We start from the raw sequence: 26107 nt of genomic DNA on the forward strand, positions 1-26107 counted from the left end.
GTTCCATTTCATGTAATATAAAACACTTTTTTTTAACTATTCATCCTTTGAAGGACTCTGAGGTGTGCTACAATAAACATGGAAGTGCAGGTATATCTTTGGCATAAAAACTCTCTTTTGGAAATATATCAAGTAATGGGATTGCTGGGTCATAGAAACAAGGCTTCTTTTTCTATTATTAATTTCAAGATAAACTTCAAACTTGTTTTGCAATGTCTTCCTTCAAACCAACAATTTTTTGGTGAAATTACATAAACTCATTATTTATTTTGAAAAAATTGTATATTTAGTGATTTTATGTGGCATCCATTTGTCCACTATATTTATGACTAGTTTTATAGGCATATGGAACAATCTTGACTTTTTCTCCCTTATTTTGTTCTTCTTTGGATCAACTCTTGGGAAGTCATTAAAACTGTGTTACTTTTGTGGAAGTATCTTCCTGCTTTGCTTTTCTTGAATATTTTGTGCTGGGAAGAAGAAATAAAAAAAGAAGCAAAGATGTAGAATAAGTGCACATACTCTGCATGCTAGATGATAAACATTGTAACAAGTTCTACTTGATATCATTCTAATCCAACACTCCCTAGACACCATTGTGCTGGGAAAGGTCTTGATATCTGAGAATGCTTGGGAAGACAGTGTTGAGTATTGCTATTCTTACCCTTGTTGCTTTTAGACATTTGGTCAATGACATTTTCTGGGGGAAAAATCAAACGAAAATTAAAAAATTCTAACCGCATTTTCTCATTTTTCTTCATTTCAAATTCTAACATCCCATTTCTTAAATTTCTCTCTCTCAAAATTTCCACTATACATGGCATTAAATTGGATTAGATCTTATAGGATCCACGTCCTTTAGATATATAGCCATCATTGTAAGTAAGATTTTTCTGTTTTAGTCCCACAATCCTTCCGGACTGAAGCAGTAATCAAGTTTGTATCTTTGACGCAAGTTTATTTCCTCCCAATAATATAACAAGCACTCATGGGACTGATGCCTGATAATACCACAAGTATAAGAATTAAGTATTTGAGTGTTAACATATTTATGAGAAAAAGTCGGGAGTATGCTTCCCATAAGAGTGGAGAGTGTGTGCCATTCACAGTAGGACTAATTTGACCTTTTTGCTGCTAAAGGACTGGTGCAAGATGGTCTGTGTAATCTAGTCTCAAGAGGAGTGATACAGCTTTGTGGGTAGAGGAGAGCTGCTCCTGAATAAAAGACATGGGTCAAACAGAAGTAGTTAAGATCTGAGCCTATGTGAAGGACAGATGGCTGCAAATGGTCATTAGCTTCCTCATCACAGAGCTATAGAACATAGCCACTTCCTACTCAGGTGACGACCAGGGCAGCTGCTTACTTATTTTCCACATCCTGGAGGGTGTTAACAAGAGGCTGATTCCTGGTTTCTGGAAGGGGCAAGATAACAAGGACAGCAAGGAGGGTGATGACTCCATAGATGATCCAGGGCAGACGGAGAGAATACCCCAGTAAGGTCATCAGGAGAGGAGCCAGTATTGCCCCTGTTCTGTGGAATACTGTAGTGATGCCTCCCAGTGTTGACCTTAGGATGAAAATAACAACACAAAGAAAATCTTATACAAATCTGTATATATATGTTTACATTTGTCAACTCCATTTCATTTTGGGAGACAATACAGCAGAGTTATTAAACACATGGACTTTGAATCAGCTTTTAATTGTGACATTGGCCTCTATTGATTTCTAATTAATCAGTTTCATCATTATTAAAATTAGAATATCCACAGCACCAATCCTAGGGTGGCTCTTAAGATTAAGTGAAAATCTGCAGTAAAGGACTTGGCACATTGCCAGGCATAAAGTCTGTTTTAAATAATTGTGGATTATTAGTTTGCTTTTAAAATTTGTTTTACAAGTTGGAAGGCATAAAGGAATGAACACCTAAACAGTCTCAGTTTTCTCCCTGCAGTAAGTGTCAATCAGTTCAGAAAGTCTGTTTGGAAAGCAGACAGAAGGTCGTTTAGCTCTTGTACCTGAATACAGTGGGGAGGAGCTCAATTTGGTGGAGAGCAGAACCAGTGCTGGCAGCAGAAACAGATCCAATTCCCAAAGTTGCTAAAACCACACGCAGAGTCTGCATTTCTGGAGAGAAGAGATCAGGGAGAATAAAAAAATCTTGGCTGAAGAAATCTGTCTATCCCTAACTAATTGTGCAGAGATTCTGTTGTAGGGTTTGCAGGTGAGAAACAAATGACAGACAAAATGCAACCCCTCAGAGATGATGGAGAGGTTGATGAGCTGCTGAATGCTGGGCTGAAACACTGAACCAAAGGATCTAAATCTCTTGCTTCAATTTTCTCTGCACATTTGAGTATTGCTCATAATGGTGGAAATAGAGAAATCAGGAAATATTGTTTTATTAACTCTATCAATTTTTTCATGGCATTTTCTGGAGGGCCTAGAACTATATGTGAACAAAAAAAAAATATGAGGAGTTTATGACCCGTGTCTTGAACAGCTTAGAACTAAGAGTATGGGAACAATGTGTGATGTGGGACAGGTCCTCCTCCACATAGTGACAAAGGGATTGGACAATGTGTAGAGAGGCAAGTTCTAGGTAATAATTCAGAATTTAAAGCCTAGCATTAGGAATCCTATTCAGACATGAATAATGTCATACTGGGAATTAATCACATATTTTGAATTACTGAATTCAGAAAGGTTAAACAGATTATTTTAAATTCGTAATCAAAATAGGACTTTAAAAGAATATAGATTGTTCTCCTTTAAGTCAGGAAACTTCTGTTGGGGAGAAGAATGGAGACTTCCAGTCTGAAATCCTACAAAATATGTTCCTGCTCTGGGAACATGGTGGAGCATGGTGACCCCTGAAATTCCCACAATCATTAATGAGATCATTTGGGTAAGTTAGTAAAATAGGTTGGGTTAAATTCTTAATCTATTTCTAGTGTTTTTCCTAGTGCATTATTGCTATACATAATAGTGGCGTTCATTTTGATACATTCATAAGTGCATATGACATAATTTGTTCCATTTCAACCCCTAGTACTTCCCCTTTCACTCTCCTCTTCCATCTCCCTGATCCCCTTCCTCTATTCTACTGGTCTTCCTTTTATTTGTATATTGTTTTTAGTTGGTACATTATAATCATAACATAAAAGTAGAAATTATCATTCATTTCTTCTCTAAGTACAAATTATGAAACAGATTAGAAGACATATTAAGATTAAATTATCCCCTTACTCCTGCTGTGCTCTTGCTTTCTGCCTGTCACTGAATTCAAGAATCCTTCCCTAAAAATGTATTGAGTTAGGGAGGCCTTAAAAATCAGGAAGAGTCCCAGGGAGAGTATCACATGCCCCACTTGGAGATGCAATTGCAAGGCCAGAGGCACATGATTAGCTCCTCTTCTAAAGACCCTGTTTGTACCATTGGAACTGCTGTTCAGGTTCATCTTGGATGTGGTCAGGGCAGCTTTGTGTTTGAACCATACCTTAAGAACATAGGCACAGTTGGAGCCTAAGTCCTGCCAAGAGCTTGCCATAATCCATTTCAAATTTTCATATTAACTGCAAAGAATCCTTGGCTTTTAATGACATTCTTCTGGCATCAGGCAGGTTAAGATGATGTAATTCCTAAGGAATGAGGAAAACACTTTCTTTCCCCAAACCTTGGTCTCTCTCACCTTGGGGCAAAAATGTGTTGACCAGAATGGAGACTCCTGCCAGGAAAGAGAACAGTGTCTGGTTTGTCCGACGACCTATGTAATTCAGAGTCCAAAGGGAAACAAATCTGGCTGTGAACATGATGGCTCCAAAGAGAACCTGGAACAGGAAGATATTGCTCCCCAGGTGCTGCAGGTTGAGTACGAGGCCATAAAAGGATACAGCACTTGAAAATCTGAAGTGAAAGGAGAAGAGACATCTAATAACATTTAGAGCCTAAGGAACATTCCCTAAGATTTTGAAGGAGACTCCTACATGGTGATTATATTGGCCCAAGATGGCATGTGGTCAATGATAATTATGGAATGGAATAATATAAAAAATGTTTTTAAGGCAGTGATCTTAAATTACCATAAAATTACCATGGGCTCTTTATTGCTATAATTTTTACTAAGCCACAAAAGAATATATAGCAGATACATACATTTTCCAGTAAAATTTAAAGCTTTAACTGCATAACCCTATGCATAAAAAGGTAATTTGAAATCTGAGCACATTGTTCAATTGGAAGGCATAAAGGAATGAACACAGATAGAGTTAGACACTGGAAATTAGGGAAGTTTATTCTTTGCAACAGTGAGTCTCTCTTCTTTGATCCTTGGTGTGGAGTTCTTTTTCATCTTAATACTGGTAAGTAAGAGTGCAGAGAACTAGGGAGAAGAGTTTGATATGTGTTTCCTGGTTTTAAGAGTGTAATGACCTAGTCAGATGAAGTTGTGCCATAACATATCTATTCATTTTTATATCTGATAAGATAAGCGCTAAAGTAAGCAATAGGTGTCAACTATGATTTCCACAATACTAATAACTGTAACAATATGAATAGTTGGGGCATAAATTATATAAGATGGTTTTAAAAGAGTAGAAAAAAATCAGTCCATTAAGAGAAAAAATGGGAAAAAAAGGAAAAGAAAGATAAAATATTTTAAAGGAGAGAAATAAAGCAGAAGAAATGTATAAATTGAATCCCAAAAAGAAGGAGAAAAAATTTTTTAAATAAAATAAAGTGGAAAGAGTTAGGGACAGAGAGGAAGACACAGCACAGGGGATGGAGAGCCCAGAAGAATTTTAGTATTAGAGGGAGAATATAAGAGAGAGAGTAGCAATAGCAAAAAAAAATCACTAACCCTAAAAAACAAAATCATAAAATAAAAATCTGATAAAATATAAAAAAGTAAGATTTATATACATACATCCATTCATATACACATATGCATACATATAAACAAAACTGCAAATACAATTGGAAGAACAAAAAAATTGTTAACAATGAATGAAAGAATTGTCTTCATTGCAGTGGTTGAAACTGAACAAGGATGGGTATTTACTACATATGTTAGACTTCCCTTCCTTTCATTTCTTCCCAGGGTATGTATATCTTATAGCAAAGATTGGGGATTATTAAGTCTTCCTCCTTTTGTCTCAATTGCTAGACCTAGAACCAAATATGGAGTAGCCTGAATCAAAGCTTATTGAAATGACTTAGGTTTTCTGTTCATTAGTACAAGGTAATATGGAAAGAGAAATACCATCTGTTGGAATATTGTCTAGAAAGACTAGGTCAATGCACGCTTAGGGCAGGGATGATTCAAAGATCTAAATGGAAAGTTCCCACAGTTGGGATCTATCCATAATTGGAACTTTGTCATATTCTGGAGATATTAGTAAAAGAAACCCATAGGGTGAAGTAGATGGTAATCTATTCTGGTTGTACCAATCCCAGACACTTCTTGATAATTTCACTCATAGGGTAACCAAGTTCCCTGGGTGGAAGTGGCACAGCAGGTCGCAGAACACTCCACCACCCAAGACTATGGCCTTCCAAGACTCAATCCTTGAATGTAATCATGCCTGCCTGTTTGGCTTCCTAAATATCTTTGGCTGATTAAATGAGTCACCAGACTCTATGGGAAAGTAACTTGCACTCCCCTCTTTATCTGAACTGAATTCTCCTGGTTGAAATCTTCTGTATGCCTGTTTCAATGGTATGCATCCTAGCCATATGGTAGATGCCAGCCAGGATGCTGTGCCAATCTTTTGGTTTTCTATTGGTTCCTGTAGCAAAGTGGTTCCCCACATCTAGTGTGACTTCCACGAGTTGGCATCCCACTTTGGCTCTCTTCTCCCAACTTGAGAAACATGGAGCACTTTCAATAACCAACTCCAACTGTAGATCCAGAGTAAGTTAAGTTCAGGCTTCCTTTCTATTCTATTGGTGTCTCCATGCCACTTTTTTCTGCTTTTTCTTTCTTTATCACCCCTCTGTGGTGATCCAGAGCAGTAGCCACCACTGGCTTGGCACTGAAGTACACTTTCATGTCCTTCATTTGAAATAATAGTATTTCTGGGCCTCTCTGAGTCTCTGACTGTCTAGTATTGAATTATAGTGAGTTCCCTTAAACATCTACCTCACTGAGACACAGTATTCCCATTGATTCAATTCAAAGCCGCAGAGAAACTAGAAAGTGAAACCTTTCTCTACTCTACTATATTTGTTCCTCATGGCTAATAAGTTTTGAAAGGAGGAATGTGGTTGCATCTTAAACATTTTGAAGTTACTAAACACCAGATGGTACTTACCTGGAAAAGCTCAAGCAGCAGGTTCTCATAATCACTTTGGGTGCATGGAACAATTGAAAAATTGATGGTTTGGTCTGGACTGCATCTAACTCCTTCTGTATGGTGGATTTCACATACTGAAACAACAAAAACAACAGGCATTTATAATATGTCAGTAATGGGCAGGTATAGTGGTAAGTACTAGAGGATGAGATAAGTAAGTTTACTATCTTTGAAACCTCTGCCTCATGGGGAATATGGATGTTAAGTGATCTCTCTTGTAGGGAGAGTTACAAGAAATGTGGGGAGAAATGAAAACTATCTAGGAATAAAGCCAGTTTAAAAACTGAGCTTATGAGAGGTAAAAAGCATTAACAAAAGATTTGCACTGTACATCAAAAACAATGAAAAGGTACTTGTGTAAGGGTTTGAAATTTCTTTCCTGTCCACTGGAAATGAGATTTGTTCCCTCATTGTTAGAATTAGAGTTTACCTCTGTAAATCAATGAATTTTATAAAAGCTAGGTCCACTTTATGATTTGGTTCCAAGTAAACTTTTTCTAAGTATTATAGTCATGCTGACTGCACTCATGATTGGAGTGTACAGAGTTACAATAGTGTAAAAAGTAGGGAATCTGTCGATGGAGTATGATTTGCACCCAGGCCAGATGTTACAGCAGATGAAATTTGGTGAAATTCCAAGTGAAATATAATAGTTGCAAAAACATTTGGTGTCAGGGTTAGAACTTTTAGGCTTGACACTTCTATGTTACTTAATATTTTGGGGAAGTTTGGTCAACAGGTATCTAGGTACAATTACATAGGAGAAATAACTTCTGGTCTTCTGTTGTACAACAGAGTGTCTATTGATAATGATAACATATTCTGTATTTCAATAAAAGCTAGAATAAAGAATTTCAAATGTTCTCACTACAAACAATAAATGTTTGAGATGATAGATATGCTTACTCCAAGGTGAACATTACATAATATATCCATGTATCAGAATATCACAAAATATCCCCAAATGTGTAGATTTATTATGCATCAATTAAAGGTGACAGTAGCCTCTTGTTCTCTTACAGGGGTTATCTAAACATCACTCAATGTCACACATGTAAATATCAAATGTATTCAGCACAAAAGAAGGCACTTAATAATTTTCAAATAGTAATAATTTATTTCTGATAATAAAACTACAGTGAGCTGTGCACAGTGGCACATGCCTGTAATCCCAGAAGCTCAAGAGGCTGAGGCAAGAGAATCGCAAGTTCAATGCCAGCCTGAGCAATTTAGTGAGGCCCTGGTAACTTAACTAGATCCTGTCTTAAAATAAAATATAAAAAGGGCCTGGGATGTGGCTCAGTTGTTAAGTGCCCTAAATTTGATCCATAGGACCAAACAAATCAACTCCCCCAAATGCCCCAAAGCAAACAAACAAAAAAAAACAAGCAAACAAACAAAACACCAACCCCCCACAATCACAACAACAACAACAACAACAACAAAAAAAACTATAGTGACTTAGCACAGGATACCACAGACAATTTTTACCCCTGAGCTCTAGGCCATATAAGCACTGGTTCTTATTGCAACTGCTTAATTATGATGCTGTAGCAAAAAACAGTCATTAATAATACACGATCAAGTGGGTTTGGCTACATTCCAATACTATTTCATTTACAAAAACAGGTGTTAGCCTGGACATAGTTTGCTAATCTCTGGTTAGTGGATGCTGTTGTATCTTTTTTACTCACATTTCTCATTCACTTCTCCAGCTTCTGGGAGTGTTGATGCTGGTTGTTGTGGCCCCCACTGAGAATTGCCCTTGGATAAACAAAACCTCCTCACCCAATGCCATATCTTTGTCCTTATCCAATAACTGAAAAATTCAAGCATATCAATATTATGCTCCTTGCTTCAAGGCAGAGAAATTTTCGTAGGCGATCCTAGTTCCAGTGTTTATTACAAGATCTCCTGGGTCCTCTATTACAACTGCATTATACTCTGACTTTTATTTCTGCCTAATTCCATTTCTTCTCTTCACAGATAATGTCCTGAAAGAACACCTCAATAAACTTCCTGCACACAAATCTCAGATTTCCCAGTTCCTAGGAAACCAGATTTACAATACTTGTAATTGTCTGGTAGTAGTCCAATAAATTGATGCTATAATGAGAATCTAGAGCTAGATCATCCAATAAATACAACATAATGGTGTTAGCTGGTTCATACAGTTGTAATTTAGGTATTAAAATTTTCAATGGTGGTAAACTGGGATGGTTGGTGGTGGAACAGAGTGCACCAGTATGCATATGACCCCAAGATTTCAAAAGTTTCAAGAAAAGGAATAATTGTTCACACTTGAGAATTCAATAGCTCTTGTAAAGTGCTATGAATGCATTTAAGAAAGACAATGGAAGACTGGTGGTGATTGACTACCAATATAAAGTGGAATGTGAAAACCAGAAGATGTATATAAAGAGCAGTGTATAAGGAGACCCTCAAAGTGCTCAAGTAGCAAGCTAAAACCATCAGCTTGAGAGCACACATGGGGAATAATTTTTTAATTTAAAATTTTTTTGGTGCTAATAGCAATCATACAGAATAGTAGGTTTCACTGTGGCATATTCCTACATGCATATAACTTTATAGCTTAATTATTTTTATTTCCAAGTCACACCTCTTTTTCCTCCCTGTGATCCTCTTCTTTACTCTAACAGTCTCCATTCAATTTTCATGAGATTCTCCTTTTTCCCCTTTTTCTCTCCAGCTGCCACATATGAGAGGAGACATATACCTTGAATTTATGAGTCTGAATTATTTTTCTTAACAAAATGATCTCACATTCCAACTATTTTTTGACAAATGACAAAATTTCATTCTTCTTTATGGCTGAATACAACCTTGTTGTGTATAAATATAGCAGTGTCTTTAACCATTTATCTGTTGATGAATACATGCTCCATAACTTGACTCATGACTTGTGTTTCCATAGACATTTGTGTGAATGTATCACTAGAGAATGCTGATATTATTTATTTTGAATAAATACTGAGCTACTCATTCTTATAGCTGGTCATATGATGGTTCTATTTCTAGTTTTGATGAATTTCTATTCTGATTTCCATAGTTTCTGTGCTAATTTACATTCCTACAGTGTATCAGAGTTTCAATGCCACAGCATCCGCACCAGAATTTATTGGGATTTGTATTCTTAATGACTGCTGTTCTAACTGTAGAGAGATAAAATCTCAATATAGTTTCAATATGCATTTTCTTAGTGGCTAAAGATATTGAACATTTTTTCATGTTTGTTGACCATTTGTACTTTTTCTAAGAAATTCCTTCAGTTTATTTGCTTCAGTTTATTTATTGATAGGCAATTTGCTTTTTGGTGTTGAGTTCTTGATATTAATTATCTATCAGAAAAGTAGCTGGAAAAGATTTTCTCCTATTCCATAGGCTCTCTTTTCACACTATTATTTCTTTGCTGTGCAGGAACTTTTTAATTTGATGCTATTCCATTCAATGATTTCTGATATTATTTTCTGAGCTATAGAAGTCTTATTAATGAAGTCATTGGCTGCACGTATATTTTGGAGTGTTGCCCCTATATTTTCTTCTACCAGTTTGCAATTTTTTTACCTTATTCTTAGGTCTTTTGTCCATTTTTGAATTGATTTTTGTGAAGGATGAGATATATCTAGTTTCAGTCTTTTATATATGAACATCCAGTTTTCCCAACACCACTTACTAAAGAAGCTGTCTTTTCTCCAACATGTTTTGGTGTCTTTGTCAAGGATAAAATGAATTAATGGATGGGTTTCTTGCTGGGTCTTCTGTACTATTCCATTGTTATATACATCTGGTTTTTTTCCAGTACCATGCCATTTTTCTTACTACAATTCTGTAGTATAAATCAGATATTGTGATACCTCCGGTGCTATTTTCTTTGTTCAAAATTGTTTTGGCTATTATGGGTCTTCTGTCTTTCCATATGAATTCTAGGACTCCTTATTCTTTTCTAGATCTGTAAAGAGTGTTATTGATGTGTTGATGGGTATCGTATTGAATGTGTAGATCATGTTGGGTCATGGGGTGACTTTTATCAATATTAACTCTGCCTATGGAAAAGAAAGATTCTAAGATCAAGGGTGATCAGCTAGGTATCAGACCAGAAACACTGCACCTGACCCTCCCCCCTCAAAAAAAATGTAGGCACAACACTCCTTGCTGGCTTAGGAACAGACTTCCTTATCAAAATTCCTAAAGCACAAGAAGTAAAATTTAAAAATCAACAAATGGGATGGTACCAAACTAAAAAGCTTATTTATAGCAAAGGAAACAATCAAGCGTGTGAAGAGAGAACCTCGAGAATGGGAGTAAATTTTTGCCACCCGTGCTTCAGATAGGACATTAATTTCCAGGATATAAAACTAACCCAAATGGTCAACAAATTTATTTTTAAAAAATATTCAAAATCTCTAGCAATCAAATAAATGCACATTAAAGCTACACTGGGATTTTATCTCATTTCATTCAGAATGGCAATTATTAAGAATACAAGTAAGAATAAATGTTAGTGAGGATGGAGGGAAAGGGAAACATTCATACATTGCTGGTGGGACTGCAAATTTGTACAACCACTCTGGAAAGCATTATGGAGACTCCTCAAAAAAATTGGAATGGAAACACCAGTTATTCCACTCCTCAGTATATATCCAACGGATTTAAAATCAGCATACTATAGTGATGCAGCCACATCAAATTTTATAGCAGCACAATTTACAATAGCAGAACTATGGAATGAAACTAGATGCCTATCAACAGATGAATGGATAAAGAAATTGTGGCATATATACTATACCCAGTGGAATATAAATCTGCCATAAAAAGAATGACTTTATGATATTGCCAGAAAATTGATGGATGTGGAGATTATCATGTTAAGTAAAATAAGCCAATCCCAAAAAAACAAAAGGTCATATATTTTCTCTGTTACATGGATGTTAACACAAAATAAAATAGGAAGAGGGGAAGAATAGAAGTTCAGTAGGTTAGACAAAGGGGAATGAAGGGATGGGAGGGGAATGAAGGGATGGGAGGGGAATAGGAATAGGAAAGACAGTGGAATAAATCTGACATTACTTTTCTGTGTACATATATGAATACAACACAGTGAATCTCATAATTGTGTACATCCACAAGACTGAGATCCTAATTAGAATAAGATATAAACCATGCTTGTATAAATATACCAAAGTAATTCTACTGTCATGCATAACTAAAACAGAACCAATAAAAGAAAAAGAAAAAAGATCAAGATGGTCAGAGTATAAACTTGAATAAAGGGGAAGTTTGTTTTTCATAGGTAAATAATTGTTCACAGCTTTGAACAAGAACCTAAACAGAATGATAACTATCAATGACACAGAAGCAGTAATAAAACGTTTTCAAGCAAAGAAAAACCTAGGACCAGATGGACTCTCATCTGAATTCTACCAGGATTTTAAAGAATAACTAATGTTAATCTCCTCAAATTGTTCCATGAAATAGAAAGGGATGGAACACTTCCAAATTTATCCTATAAAGCCACTATCATTCTCATACTACAACCAGATAAGGACACATCAAGGAAAAAAAAAACTACAGACCAACTCCCCCGATGAACTAAGATGCAAAAATTCTTAATAAAATATTGGCAAAGCATATTCAATGATATATTAAGAAGATTGTAAATCATGACCAAGTTGATTTTTATGCCAATCTTGCAAGGATACCTTAACATATACAAATCAACACATGTTATTTCCCACATAAATAAAATTAAGGACAAAAATCACATAGTCACCTCAATAGATGCAGAGAAATAATTCAGCAGAATTCAGCATCTATTTTTGACAAAAAAAGGAAGAAAATGAGGATAGATGGAACTTACCTCAATATTGTAAATACTATACATCACAAACCCTATGCCATATCATGAAGAATGAGGGAAAATTGAAAGCTTTTCTTTAAAATCTGAAACAAGACAAGGATTTATACTCCCACAACTTCTACACAATATATATTAGAAATTCTAATCAGAGAAATTACATGAGAGAAAAAATAAAAATAAGAAAAAGAAGTAAAATTATCACTGTTTAGAGGCGATACAATCCTAAATTTAGAAGAGCCAAAACTTTCATCAGAAGACTTTGATAACTAATAAACAAATTCAGCACAGTAGTAGGTTATGAAGTCAACATACAAAATAAATAGTTTTACACCAATAATAAACCTTCTGAGAACAAAATGAGGAAAACAATTCAATTCACCATAGCTTCAAAAAGCAAACAACAAACAAACAAACCCCACATACATAAAACAAAATCAAAACCAAAATAAATCCAACTTAGGAATAAATCTCACCAAAGATATGAAAGATCTTTACAATGAAAACTATAGGATATTGAAGAATGAAATTTAAAAAGACACAAGAAAATGGAAAGACTTCCATGTTGATGGATAGGCAGAATTAATATTCTTGAAATACCCATACTAAAAATAGCACTATATAAATTCAATGCAATCTTTATCAAAATGCCAATGACACTCTTCACAGAACTGGAAAAAAACAGTCCCTAAATTCATTTGGAATAACAAAAGATCCAGAATAGCCAACGTAATTCTAAGCCAAAAAAGGCAATGCTGGGGCATCACAAAGCCTGTCTTCAAATTATACTACAGAGCTATGGTAACAATAATTTGTACTGGCATAAAAACAGACACATGAACCAATGGTACAGAATAGAAGACACAAAGATAAATCAAAACATCTACAGTCGTCTAATCCTTTACAAAAGTACCAAAAACATGCATTGGAGAAAAGATACCCTTTTTAACCAATGGTGCTGGGAAAACTGGTTATCCAAGTGTAGAAGCATGAAACTAAACCCTTATGAGAATTCTGCATAAAAGTCAACTAAAAATTGTTCAAAAACCTTTGGAATTATACCATAAATTATGCAACTCCTAGAAGAAAACAGGGTCAACACTTCAACATTGTCACTGACTCTCAATAGGACACCCAAAGGTCAGGAGATAATGCCCAGAATTAATAAATGGGATGGCCAAAATTTAAAACACTTCTGCACAGCAAAGAAAATAATAATTAAAATGTGAAATGAATGGGAGAGAATCTTTGTCAGCTACTCTTCTGACACAGAGTTAATTCCCAAAATACATAAATAACTATACACATAATAATAATAATAATAATAATAATAATAATAATAATAAGCTAATTGATAAGTAGGCAAATGAACTGAAGAGAGATACTTCTCAAAATATTCAAATGAACAAGTAACTGAAAAATAGTCAACATTTTTAAAAATTAGGGAAATGCAAATGAAAGGTACACTGAGATGTCATCTCACCCTTGTTACAATGGCAGCCATCAAAAATACAAACAATAACATATGGTGGAGAGAGTGTGGTTGGTGGAACTAAAAATTAGTACAACCATTATGGAAATCAGTATGGAGGTTCGTCAAAAGACTAGGAATGGAATCATCACATGCCCCGGCTATACCATTCCTTAGAATTTAGCCTAAAGAATTAGTCATCATACTATAGTGATACATGCTTAGCCATATTTATGCCAGCACAATTCACAATAACCAAACAATAGGACCAGCCTAGGTGTCTATCAACAGATGAATGGATAAAGAAAATATGGTCTATATGCACAATGGAGTATTATTTCATCATAAATAAGAATGAAATTTTGTCATTTGCAGGAAAATGGATGGAACTAGAGACAATTATGTAAGATAAAATAAGTCAAACTCAGAGGTTAAGGGTTGTATGTTTTCCCTTATATGTGGAAGCTAAAGAGAAAGAAGGAAAACAAAGGTGGGGGCATACCTCCTAAAAATCAAAGGGAGATCAGTAGATTAGAAGGGAGAGAGTAGGAGGCTAGGAAAAGAGGAAATACTGGGGAATGATATGGACTAAATTATATTGTTATATTTTGTGCCCATATGAGCCTCATCATTATGTACAACTATAATTCACCAATAAAAACATGGAAAAAAGAAAGGTAGCCCTCACTGATCCCCACCTCTTGGTTTTCATGGTTCTGTAATCCCCTTTTCTTGACTGTGGATTGCAGATAATGACTTGCTACCAGTAAACAGAATACACCAAAAGTAATGGATTACTACTTCCAAGGGTAGATAATGAAAAATTGTGACTTCTACCTTGCTAGATCCCCTATCCAGCTCTACATTTAAATTAAATGCTAGTATTTCGGTGAGACCAATATGACAGGGAGTGAAGTCCTTATTCCAAGAGTCTGAGAGCAACTTAATCCTTCCCCAAATCATGTTACTGGTCTTGAAAGTGAAATTTTCCTCCAGGGAGACTTTAGGTGATATTATACTCCCAATAAATGTCCTGATCACAATCTATGAGAGACTGTTAACCACAAGACCTAGGTAATCACTGCCCAGGTTGCTGTTAAGACACTATATTTTTAGGGATAATTTACTCCATAACAACAGAGAACTCATTTCATGTTGGTACTAGGATTGAAATGCCACTGTAAAAAAAAATGATTTGAATTTTTGGAATGGATATAGAGGTTGGGCAGTGTGTAGAAATCTTCTGATTTCTTACTAATAATAAAAGCAAGAAGAGCAAGGTAAGTTGAAGTAAAACTAAATAAAAGGTACTAGGATTTTCCAGCCTTCCCATTTGGCAAATGAGACTACCATTTGGAACCTTGTCAGGAAAACATAGCTAGAAATAAGTCCTAATTTACAGATAAGATCCAGCATGTGAAAGAACAATATTTCTTAATAATTAATTATAACTTTAATTGGCATATTAATGGTACATATTTATGGAGTACAATGTATGTTTTGTATACATGGACAAATTGGGTAATTAGCATGTACATCACCTCCTGTACAATGTTTCTCAAGATCTCAGGGGGATCAGATCTTAAACAAACAATAGAACTTCTGAGATACTTAGATGTATTTTCTCTCAGCCATTTCAGGAACCCAAAGCAGAGAAAGGCTTATGTCAAAGATGTTTGTTGAAGTGTTACAATTTTTTTGTAAACTCCAATGAAATTTATAGGAGATCCACAATGATTTTGTGAAATATTTGTCAGAAAAAAACATTGACAACTTGACTGATAGAACAGAAATAGTATCAAATTAGAAAGACTCCCAAAAATGCTATCACTGATAAGCTAGCTTGCAACACCCTTTAAATGAAAATATAAGAGGAAAGAAATTCAGAGGTTGGAGCCAAGGGACAAGAGGTTGTGAGAGCCATGTTTCTTCAATTTTCCAAGCCTTGAGATGTACTTTCAGAATTTCTAAACTTTGCCTACCTTGATTTCATAATTGCTATAAACTCTGTTGTGTCTCAAATCCCCTTTTGGAACAGGGATGTCTACAGAAGTTACTCTATGCTTTTATCATCAGTACACGTTGGAAAAGTTTGGGACAGCGTTTGGTCTCCTGGGTTTCATAGATTTACAAGTACAAGTTCTATGATTAGAACACAATAGGTAAGTAGTCTCAACCACACGTGGACCTCATTTAAGTGTTCAGGTTCTGGGGGCCAGGGTGGATCTCAGTGGTAGAGTGCTCTCCTATCAAGTGTGAAGTCCTTGGTTCAATTGCCAGCCATTAAAAAAATATATTCTGGACTTCAAGCACATGCTATAATGAAATAAGACTTTGGGGGAAATTGAGCGTGTGTCAATTTATTTAGTGGGTCAGAAGGATAGAATAATTTTGTAGCCAGAGAATCTATCCTTTGTTTTTCTTTATAAAAATTTTCTTCTGCAGGGCATTTGCTCTGTTTCAGATTTAATGTAGGGGAGTCTATCAGTTTTCCCTCCACCAAGCAGTTTGCGTGATGCTTGAAATGCATTTTAGCTTCCTTTCTATCAGTTAACCCCGAATACTTTTTGGCCCATTTAAGCTAAGGTGAACACTTCCTCTGTGTTCTCTCAAAAATTCTTTTCATGTGACTTTGTTTATTATTATATATCAACATGCTGGCACACAGTAGATGCATAAGTATTTTAAAATGTGTTAATGAGAGTATTCTTGAATGAGCCACATCAGGATCTGTCTCCCATCAGGAGGAAAACTTCAGGGGGGGAAAAAGATTTTTTCCAAAGATTTTTCACAGAGGTGCAACCTCAGTACTCTTTAATGAGAACAATATTAAATGTCAACAGAATTTTACTGACATGTCTATATTGTGTAGAAGAGTATATGACATTTGTTGCACAATAAATATTTGTTGAATTGTTAAATAAATGGATGGAATTAGAATGATAATTTTAGTGCTATCTTTTGCATGCTCAATTACTCTTTGTCTTATTGGCTTTCTGATTTTCCTTAAAAGGGACTGTGATTTATTTAAATAGAGATAAATGAATTACTATACAATTAGTGTACTTCCATCAGTAAATTGCAACATCTAAGTCCAAATATTTAATAAAAACAAAGATACAATTTTTTCAGTGCCTCTTCTCTACAATGAATCCATGGAGAAAAAGGACAGAGATGTAAGAGCTCACACACAGAATTCCCATTCCGGCCCTTTAGTCGCCCCAGATGCGGGGACAAGTATATGGAATACTGCATACATGGCATACATTAAGGACATCTGAGTGGCAGGCCACTCCCCACATGCTAAGTGTGAACAGCAACCCGTTTACCCCGTGGCACAGCCCTGAGCTTGAGGCCATGGGTTGCAGTCCCTGTGCTTGCTCCATGGCCCACTCCTCAATTGGTCACTGCAAGGGCAGTTAGCAGACATTGCGTTGGGGGCTGCCTGTAATCTGCTTAGCTACTGCCTGAGTATATATACATGGTAACTACACAATAAAATCAGACCTGCTTCCTGCTTGGTCTCCAGAGGTCTTGGTTAGCAATTCCACAGCCACACTCTCCTCTACCCTGTTCCATGGACCTCCTCACTGGGTGAGAGAGAGCCCTCCCACCCAAGGACAGAGAGACACAGCCTAGTATGATTATAAGGCCATGTCATTTCATCCCAGCAACCAGTTTCCCCTTCCAGATCACCTCTATGGTCAGGATCTCTTCAATATTCTTTTTTCCATTTATGTGTGCAACTCTTCTAAGTTCCTTTACACCCTTTTCTAGCTGATTTGTGACAATCAGCCACCGGAAGGACTCCACCAGCTTCCTGATTAAAGAAGATAAGAAAGGTACAGTAAATATTCAACTACTTAATTTCCACACAACCTTGAGATTCCTTTACCTTTCCATTTATACATACTTTCTCATTATGGAAGTGTAATTTATAACCAAATCTTCTTCTTCCACTGGACTGATCTTTCACTAAGATGAGGGACATATCTGGCCATTAATGTGTGAAAATAATTATAGGCATCAGTAAACAAGGATCAAATGGCATAAATCATCCATTTGCCTTCCAATTTTTTTGTTTTGATATATAATTTACATATCATAATATTTTCATAGGGTACAATTCAATGAACATAATACTCAATGGTAAAAGACTAAAAACTTTTTCTCTGAGATGAGAAATAAGGCAAGCATGCCCACTTTCACCACTTATTTTCAACATAGTACTGAAAGTTATAGACAGATTAATGAGGCAAAGAAAATAAATAAAAGGTATCTATAAAAAAAGAAGGAAGTAAAATTATCTGTTTGCAGATGATATGGTTTTCTATATGAAAATCCTGAAGATTCCAGAAAAAAAAAAGATGTTTTAGCTAATGTATAGGAAATGCAGCAAAATAGCACAATACAAAATCAACATAGAAGGTCAATTATATTTATATGCAATAATAATAAACAACCTGAAGAGAAAATTACAAAATAATTCCATTTACATTATCAACAATCAGAATGAATTCTTAAAAATTAACCAAGAACTTATAAAATAAAAACTGCAAAAAAAATGGCTGAAAGAAAAAAAATTTTAAACCAATGGAATATATATCCCATGTTCATGGATTGAAATCAATGATAGCAATACTACTAAAAGTTATCTACAGATTCAATGCAATCCCTATCATAACTCCAATGAAGACTTTCATAGAAAATACACTCTAAAATTTATATGAAATCTCAAAGAACTCTGAATAGACAAAATATTCTTGAAACAGAACAGCATTGGAGAACACATACTTTCTGATTTCAAAATGTACTACAAAACAAACATATTTGTTACTACAAAGCAACAATAATTACAACAAGCTGGATGCGGTGCTGCATGCCTGTAATCCCAGCCGCTCAGAAGGCTAAGGCAAGAGGATCATGAATTTAAAGCCAGCCACAGCAAGGGCAGGGCACTAAGCAACTCAGTGAGACCCTGTATCAAAATAAATAGGGCTGGGAATATGGATCAGTGGTCAAGTGCCCCTGAGTTTAATCCCTGGTACCAAAACAAACAAATAAACAAAAAAAAAACCAATATGGTGCAGGCATATATACATACAGGATAGAATAGGGTAGAGATCCTCAAAATAAATCTTCACGTGTATGGTCAAATGATTTTTTACAAGAATGCAAAGACAATTCCATGGGGGGGAGAGGGAATGACAGTCTTTTTGAAAAATGAGGCTAGGAAAACTTGATATCCACATGAAGAAAAATGAAGATGGATTCTTGCCTAATGTCATACACAAAAAATTAACTCAATATAAACGGAAGACCTAAATGTCCCAACACAACAATTCCAGTCTTCAGAATTTATCAAAAAAAATTAGCATACTATACTGATGCATTAATATCAATGTTTATAAGTGTGAAATTCACAATAGCCAAGTTATAAAACCAGGTGTCCATCAATAGATGAACACATAAAGAAAATATGGTATATACACACATAAAGTTTTATTCAGCCATAAAGAAGAATAAAATTATGTTATTTTCTGGAAAATGGATGGAACTGAAAAGCATAATGCTAAGTGAAATAAGCCAGACTCAGAAAGTCAAAGATTAAAAGTTTTCTTTCATATTTGGAAGGTAGAGATAAGAAAGAATAAAATAAAAGGAGCTCATGAAAATAGAAGGGAGAACAATATAGCAGAGGAAGGCAGGCAAGGATGAGGGAGGAAAGGATGCAAAAGAAAGGTGCTGGGCATTGAAATTAACCAAACTGTGCTACGTGCATGTATAAACAAATCACAATGAGCGCCACACTTATATATGATCATAGTGCACCAATTAAGAAAATAAACACGTAGAAGAGAAACCATAAGAGTAGAGGAAGACATTCAGAGGGAGTGAGAGGGCAGGGAAAATGGAGGTAAGGGAAAATGAGATATAGGAAATTATATTATGTGCATTTATGAGTATGTCACAATGAAATCCACTATTAAGTATTATTATACCGCCCTCATAAAAGTATAATAAAATTTTTTATTTTTTTCTCTTACAATTATTTCATGACAATTTTCTGCCTATTATACAAAAATGGTGACTGCATAGTGCCAACTCCACTCAAATTCCCATTCTATTTCCTCTCTCGCACCTTGGATGGCACAAAGAATGTTAATGGGGACATGAGTTAGGACCAGTATTGGGACCATACAGATACCCAGTGACATAGCTCTTCTGTTATCACCTTGGCCTGTCTTGTAAAGAATATGGAGATTGTTCATACCTGGAGGGGAAGAAGAGGACAAGCAAGGGAACAGACACAGCCAGTTGAAGTGTGTACCACTTTCGAATGGCAAAAGCCAGTCCTCCAAGGAACATCTGCCCAATACTGTAGGAAGACAATATCAGGACTATTCCCACAGACTTCCTTTGGGACATTGTCCATTCTGACACTGGAAGAAAATATGTACGTAATTGTCATTCCAGGCAAAGGGTAATTTCACAGTCAATTCAGGCATGGAGAAAATGAAAGACTCAAAAATTTTTGACTTACTGAGACAAAAAGAATTTATCATAATAGTCATAACACACAACCCAGCACAGAAGCGTAATATGCAGTAAATGAGGAAGGTGGGGGCGAAGGCTGCTGCTGTGTCAACGATGCCCAGCTGGAGTATGCACCACAGGTAGACCACCTTCCGCCCAAACCTAAGAAAGATCGGAACAGGTTAGCTTATTTCAGAGCAAAAATAATATGTGGAAAACAAGAGAAGATAAAATAACTTGAGATTCAGGGTAAAATGTTTAACAAGTAGGACACTGTACTTGTGGGCTAGCAGAATCATAATACTAGTCAATAACGAAAATCACAGACGTAAGCATCCCTGCTAATCTGAGAGTGGTGCCAGAATGCACAGAAAAGCACATGACATAAGAGGACCTTGATGCCATGTGGAACCATATCAAGAAGAGGAAAAGGGGAGGTCATAACAAATGTTTGTTTTAAAACATTCATTTAGGAAAAGTGGATGTGTGTGTCATGTTCAGAGTGCTGAGGAGTGAAATCAAGAGATCCATACTTGGGTCTGTGTGATCCCTAGGTAAATGCTGAAGGATTTGAAAGGAAGAGTGGGAAGACAATACATCAAAGTTGCAGATAGATGCCATAACCACTACTCTGGGCCATGTCAGTGTTCAAAGGCCTCGGGAAATGTGTTTCAGAAGACGACCTGACAACCGTTCCCTTTAGCACAGGAACTGATAGGAGGTCCACAGAGGAGAGACAGAGAATAAGAAACAGAAGGACACATCACACAAAAAGAACAGGGAAATATTTGTGTCATGGAGCTCCAGGGAAGGGTCTCATTCTGGAGTTAACTTGGACAAAGTTCTATGAGCTGATACAAAGTTTTCAGAAATGTTAATTTTTATGGTTTAGATGTGGTGTCTTCCAAAAGCTCACATGGGAGACAATGCAAGAAGGTCTGGAGGAGAAATGACCTAATTAAACTAATCAGTGAGTTAATCCATGGTGTGTGGGGAGCCACTCTGAAGGACTCACGCCTTCGAGTCCTGAAGCAGGAGGCTCTGACTGATCACTACATTTCATTGTGACTTGGGCATTGTCCCAGCTCAGGAAGTTGAAGGCTTGTCTTCAGATGTAGGTGTCACCCCTGGGGTTGAATTACACTCACCTGTCCCTTGTAACCCTGCTCCTTCTGGCCTTTTTTGGATAGAACTTTCTAAGAACAAGGGTCCCCTCCAATAAAAGCCTACTTCCAAACGTGCTCGCTCCCTCTCTCCAGCCTCTTGTGACTTTCTCTTGCTCTCCCATTTGGGGAGCCTGAAGTAAGAACAGAGAAGCTGTCCTAAAGATTGTTTAAAGGTAAAGTGTGTGTGTGTGTGTTTTATTTGTTGTCCTGGAAATTCACACAAATGACCATAAGTTCAGCTACCCACACAGGTCGGGGGCAGCAAGTGGCGCCCAATGTAGGGCCGCTCAGGGTGAATTTCTAGATTGACAGAGAGAGCAAGCACATTCGGAAGTGGGCTTTTATTGGGGGGACACTTAGAAAGTTCTTAGAAAGTTCTATCCAAAAAGGGCCAGAAGGAGCAGGGTTACAAGGGACAGGTGAGTGTAATTCAACCCCAGGGGTGACACCTACATCTGGAGACATGCTTTTGACTTCCTGAGCTGGGACAACACCCAAGTCACCACGAAATGTAGTGATCAGTCAGAGCCTCTTGCCTGAGGACTGGAAGGCATGGGTCATTTAGAGTGGCTCCCCACAGTGGTGGGATTAACTGAGTGGTAAATGGAGGCAGGTGGGGTGTGGCTGAAGGAAGTGGTTCATTGGGGATGCAGCTATGATGTATATATTTGCATCTTGTGACAGCAGTCTCTCTCTGCTTCCTGGTCACCATGTGAGCTGCTTCCCTCTGCCACACTCTTCCTCCATACTGTCCCCTTAACTTACACCCCTATCATCTTTCCTCTGGGCTACTTCAATAGACTGACAGATGGTCCTTGTTACCACTCAGTGGAGAAATAAGGCATTTAAAAGGCAAAGTTATAAAATTCCCATTAAATTCAAAGGCTGGGAAGTGCAATGAGAGTAACTTGGGTGGAGGCATCACTAAATAGGGAGTCAGGAAAATGAGTTTTCAGGAAGTAACATTTGAATCTGAGTACCCAGAAGTTGGGCTGAACAGTGTACAGGAAAAGCATTCTAGGCAGAAAGAACAGCAAATATAAATGCCATGTGGCAGAATCCAGCTAGATGTTCTGAAGACTGTCAGAGAATGGAGAAGGGGGTAGGCAAGATGAGGAAGGGAGGCAGAGGCCAGATCTCAGACTGGCAAGACTTGAGAGGAAACTCAGGGTTTTGTTCTATGTGTGATAGAATACCACTGGGTTTTACCTGGGGAAGAACAATTTTAAGCCTGAGAAGACACAGGTCAACATAGTGTATGGATAGAATGTGTTATCAACAACAGTCAAATGCTAGCTGCAAATGTGAGCTACAAATTCTCTAAAGGGTTCTAAGAAACTGGGTGGTTATTTGTCAAAAATGCAGAGGTCCCTTCATTTGATAGGGGGGTTGAACTTCATAACATCTGACTACTAGAAGCAGGGGGAGGTGAGGGGGAGGAGAAGGAAGTTGGATAATGGCACCAAAGCACAAATGGATGGCAGTAATAAATTCCAATGTTCTACAGCAAAGCAGGTGACTATAGTTCACAATAACCTATAGTATATTTTATGAATTACTAGAAGAGAGGAGTTTGAACACTGCAAACCAAAATAATCATAAGGAGACGAAAATGTTCATTACCTGGATTTTATCAGTATATAAGGTATACATAAAATGAAATATCACATAGTACTTCATAGTACAATTATGATGTGTTTATAACATTTTTAAAATGTTTAAGGTTTGTAAACGTGTCTTGAATACATACACTATATGTATACAAAAATATCAAATTTATGCACTTTTTAAATTTGTGAACTAAACTAATTAATATAGCAAGTTTCTTTATTGTCTTCCATTATTTCCTACATTAGATCTGTTAGGGCCATCTTACAAATCTCTTCATGAGTATGGAACAATCCTCTTACAACTGGTCTCTTGTTTGCTACTGTTGCCTTCTATCAAATTATACTCCTAGTCCAATAGTCCCATGCCACCGGTGTTAGATCTCTTATTAAGCATTTTTTGAGATTTACATAACACACAAAAGTGTAGCTATCAAACGTTTACAAGTTTAATTATTTTCACAGAACCAATGTACCCATTTAACCAGTCCTAAATCAATAAAACATCACTCTCATGAAGAAGCTCTCTCAGATTCTCTCCTGGACACTATTCCGACCAAAAATAACTAATATCATAAACTTTACCACTATATATTATTCTATCTGCATTGATCTTTATAAAACTTGGAATCATGTGTTATGTAGTTCTGTGCCATGTAATGTTTCCCCTATGTTATTGCATGTGGTAGAAGTTTGTTCTTCCTCGTCAGTAGAATTTATATGAGTATACCACATTTTTTATTCTACTGTTTAGGGATAATAATCTGAATGTATGCTCAAAGAAAACTTACTTATTCATATTTTTCACTTAACTGTTTTTTAATTCATTCTCTAGTACAAATTGGTAGTACAGAGGCCTGAAAACCAGGGGGAAATGAACTCTCTGACACAGAAATTCATACAGGTAACAATTAAATGTGGTATGCTCAAAGTCACAATTTTAAACTGAGATTACTAGGTGGCTTTGAGCATCTTCACCCCCACCAGTGTTCTTGTGGGAGACATGCTTGGATGAGGGTCACAGCCGACTGCCTTTTCTAGCTCTGCCAGGGTGCTAGAAGCCACAAGTTTCTCACCTCCAAGTTTCATCCTCCTAACTTCTTAATAATTACTTTTTCTGGTTACAAATGTTACCTATTAAAGTCATTTCACAAGGATCAGTATCCAGGTTACAGGTCCAGTGACTTACCATCCCATCAGGCCCACAGTGCTACTCAATCCTCAGATTTTATAGTGACGATTACCCTCTGTACGTATGCCTACACTGCATGTGTGAACTTATGACCAGTTTAAAAGTATCTATGCTCATTTATCTTACAGGGTCCAGGTGGTTCAGAATATCACCAAGGCCAGGAACTAATTTTTAAACATGCAAATGCCTTCTCCCTCAAGACTCCTTCCTCTCCCTTTGTTGAACTCTTACACACACATCCTCGATTTGCTCTGCAAATTACTTCCTGAAACTGATATGATGGATATACCCTCTTCTGTCCTCTTTAATGCAGCACAATGAGTTTTTCACAAAAAAATTGTAAATTCCAGTTTATGTATTAAGTGTTAATATTTTATTGTAGTTTCCTAGAGTCAGAAAGTGATACCAGTATACACTTCAGTGCAAAACACACAGAGTTCAGCAAGATTTCTTAAATAAAGGAATAAATACTTACTGAAAACTTAATCTGACCAACAGTCTAAAAGAAAGTGGGTGACACTCACCTGTCTGAAAGAAGGCTATATATCAGACTTCCCAACAGTGACCCAGTCATAAACAGAGTTTGAACCATTGGTTTTAATGACTGGAATTCACAAACCAGGTCCCACTGGAAGAGAATCAAAAAAGCACAGTGGAGTTTGAGAAGGTTTTAAGCCTTTAAAAGGAGCACAAATTCCCAGATATGATGTATGTGATCCTCTGCTGTGTGGATCCTGCCCGATCTCCAGCTTCACCTACAGTCACTCTCCCCTGGTTGCCCTTCCTCCACTTATTTCAGCCCTTCAAGTGCACTTGCCTCTCTCTTGCCTCATAACCTTCCAATATTCTGTACCTTTTTTCTACATGTCTTTATTCATTTTTACCTTCAGGCCACCAACTCCCTTTATTCCACTAACTTATACACATTTTCTGGCTACTACAATTTAAAACATATAAAAACACATTTTTAAGAAATTTCAGTTACCAAAAATTTTAAAGCCTTAATTTATTTTTCTCATCACATAAGTGGTCTAAGGACCTTGCCTTTGACTTTTCTTAGCAGTCCATACTTCAACTACTACAATATCTCTCATCCTTGGCCACACATTGAATCATTTAAAGAACAACAAAAAAAACCCACTAATGCTTGGATCCTATGACCAGAGATTCTGATTTGCTTGCTCTCAGTACCAGTTTTTCAATAAATATTGAGAATCACTGACTAAGTGTAACATTTGATCAATTTTAAAATTATAGATCTTTCTCACTAGATTAAAGGATAATTACAGGTATATGTTTTGTCTATTCAGTTCATTAACTCCAGTACTGTACATTCTCAACAGCATTGTGGTGTGGATAAGCAACTGCTACCTGCAGAAGGAAGGAAGAAAGTTTTAATTACAGCACACATCTGGGGACTAAATGTATAAAGCAAGTCCCTTCTTGGCATTACCTCCCAACTCTTTGATCATACAAACAGTATATTGGGATGAGGCTTCTTACCTCAGTTATGATAGTGGAGGGGAAGTAGCTTCTGTCATACACCCAGCCATCCACACAGGGCTCCGTGTCTGGCTCAGCTGTGTTGGTGACAGTTTCATTCAGGTGAAGGAGCTGCCACTGGGGACGGATGAAGCGACGGCATTTCTCTGGTTTCAGGTTTGAGTCCAGTGGAACGGAGATCCTCAGGAGGGCATCTTGGCTGAGGGTCCCAGTGTCATTACCAGAGACAGTGTCATTGTCCAGAATCTGGACCCAGCAGCGATGATCAGGAGTTGCTGCAGTGAAGTTCTCCAGTACAATATGAGAGGATGTTAGGAAGTTGGTGATGCAAAAGAGAACTAGCTGAAAGATTTGGAATCTCCCCAGGCCTCCGGCTTGATCCAGGAGCTCATCAAAGGACAT

At 36.7% G+C, this 26107-nt stretch overlaps 1 protein-coding gene across 1 annotated transcript; it reads right to left on the reverse strand.

Annotated features, from left to right (window-relative positions):
* Positions 1–409: 409 nt before the first annotated feature.
* On the reverse strand, positions 410–26107 carry LOC143391923 (steroid transmembrane transporter SLC22A24-like). The gene is made up of 10 exons (XM_076844715.2): positions 25706–26107; positions 24727–24830; positions 20245–20399; positions 19975–20143; positions 17397–17520; positions 6313–6428; positions 3693–3907; positions 2020–2128; positions 1365–1568; positions 410–470 (listed from the first exon to the last, which is right to left on the reverse strand). Exons 1-10 carry the CDS (start codon positions 26105–26107, stop codon positions 410–412), a joined length of 1659 nt encoding a protein of 552 aa, XP_076700830.2.

This window comes from Callospermophilus lateralis, chromosome 2 (assembly GCF_048772815.1).
Source record: "Callospermophilus lateralis isolate mCalLat2 chromosome 2, mCalLat2.hap1, whole genome shotgun sequence".
Lineage (NCBI taxonomy): Eukaryota > Metazoa > Chordata > Mammalia > Rodentia > Sciuridae > Callospermophilus > Callospermophilus lateralis.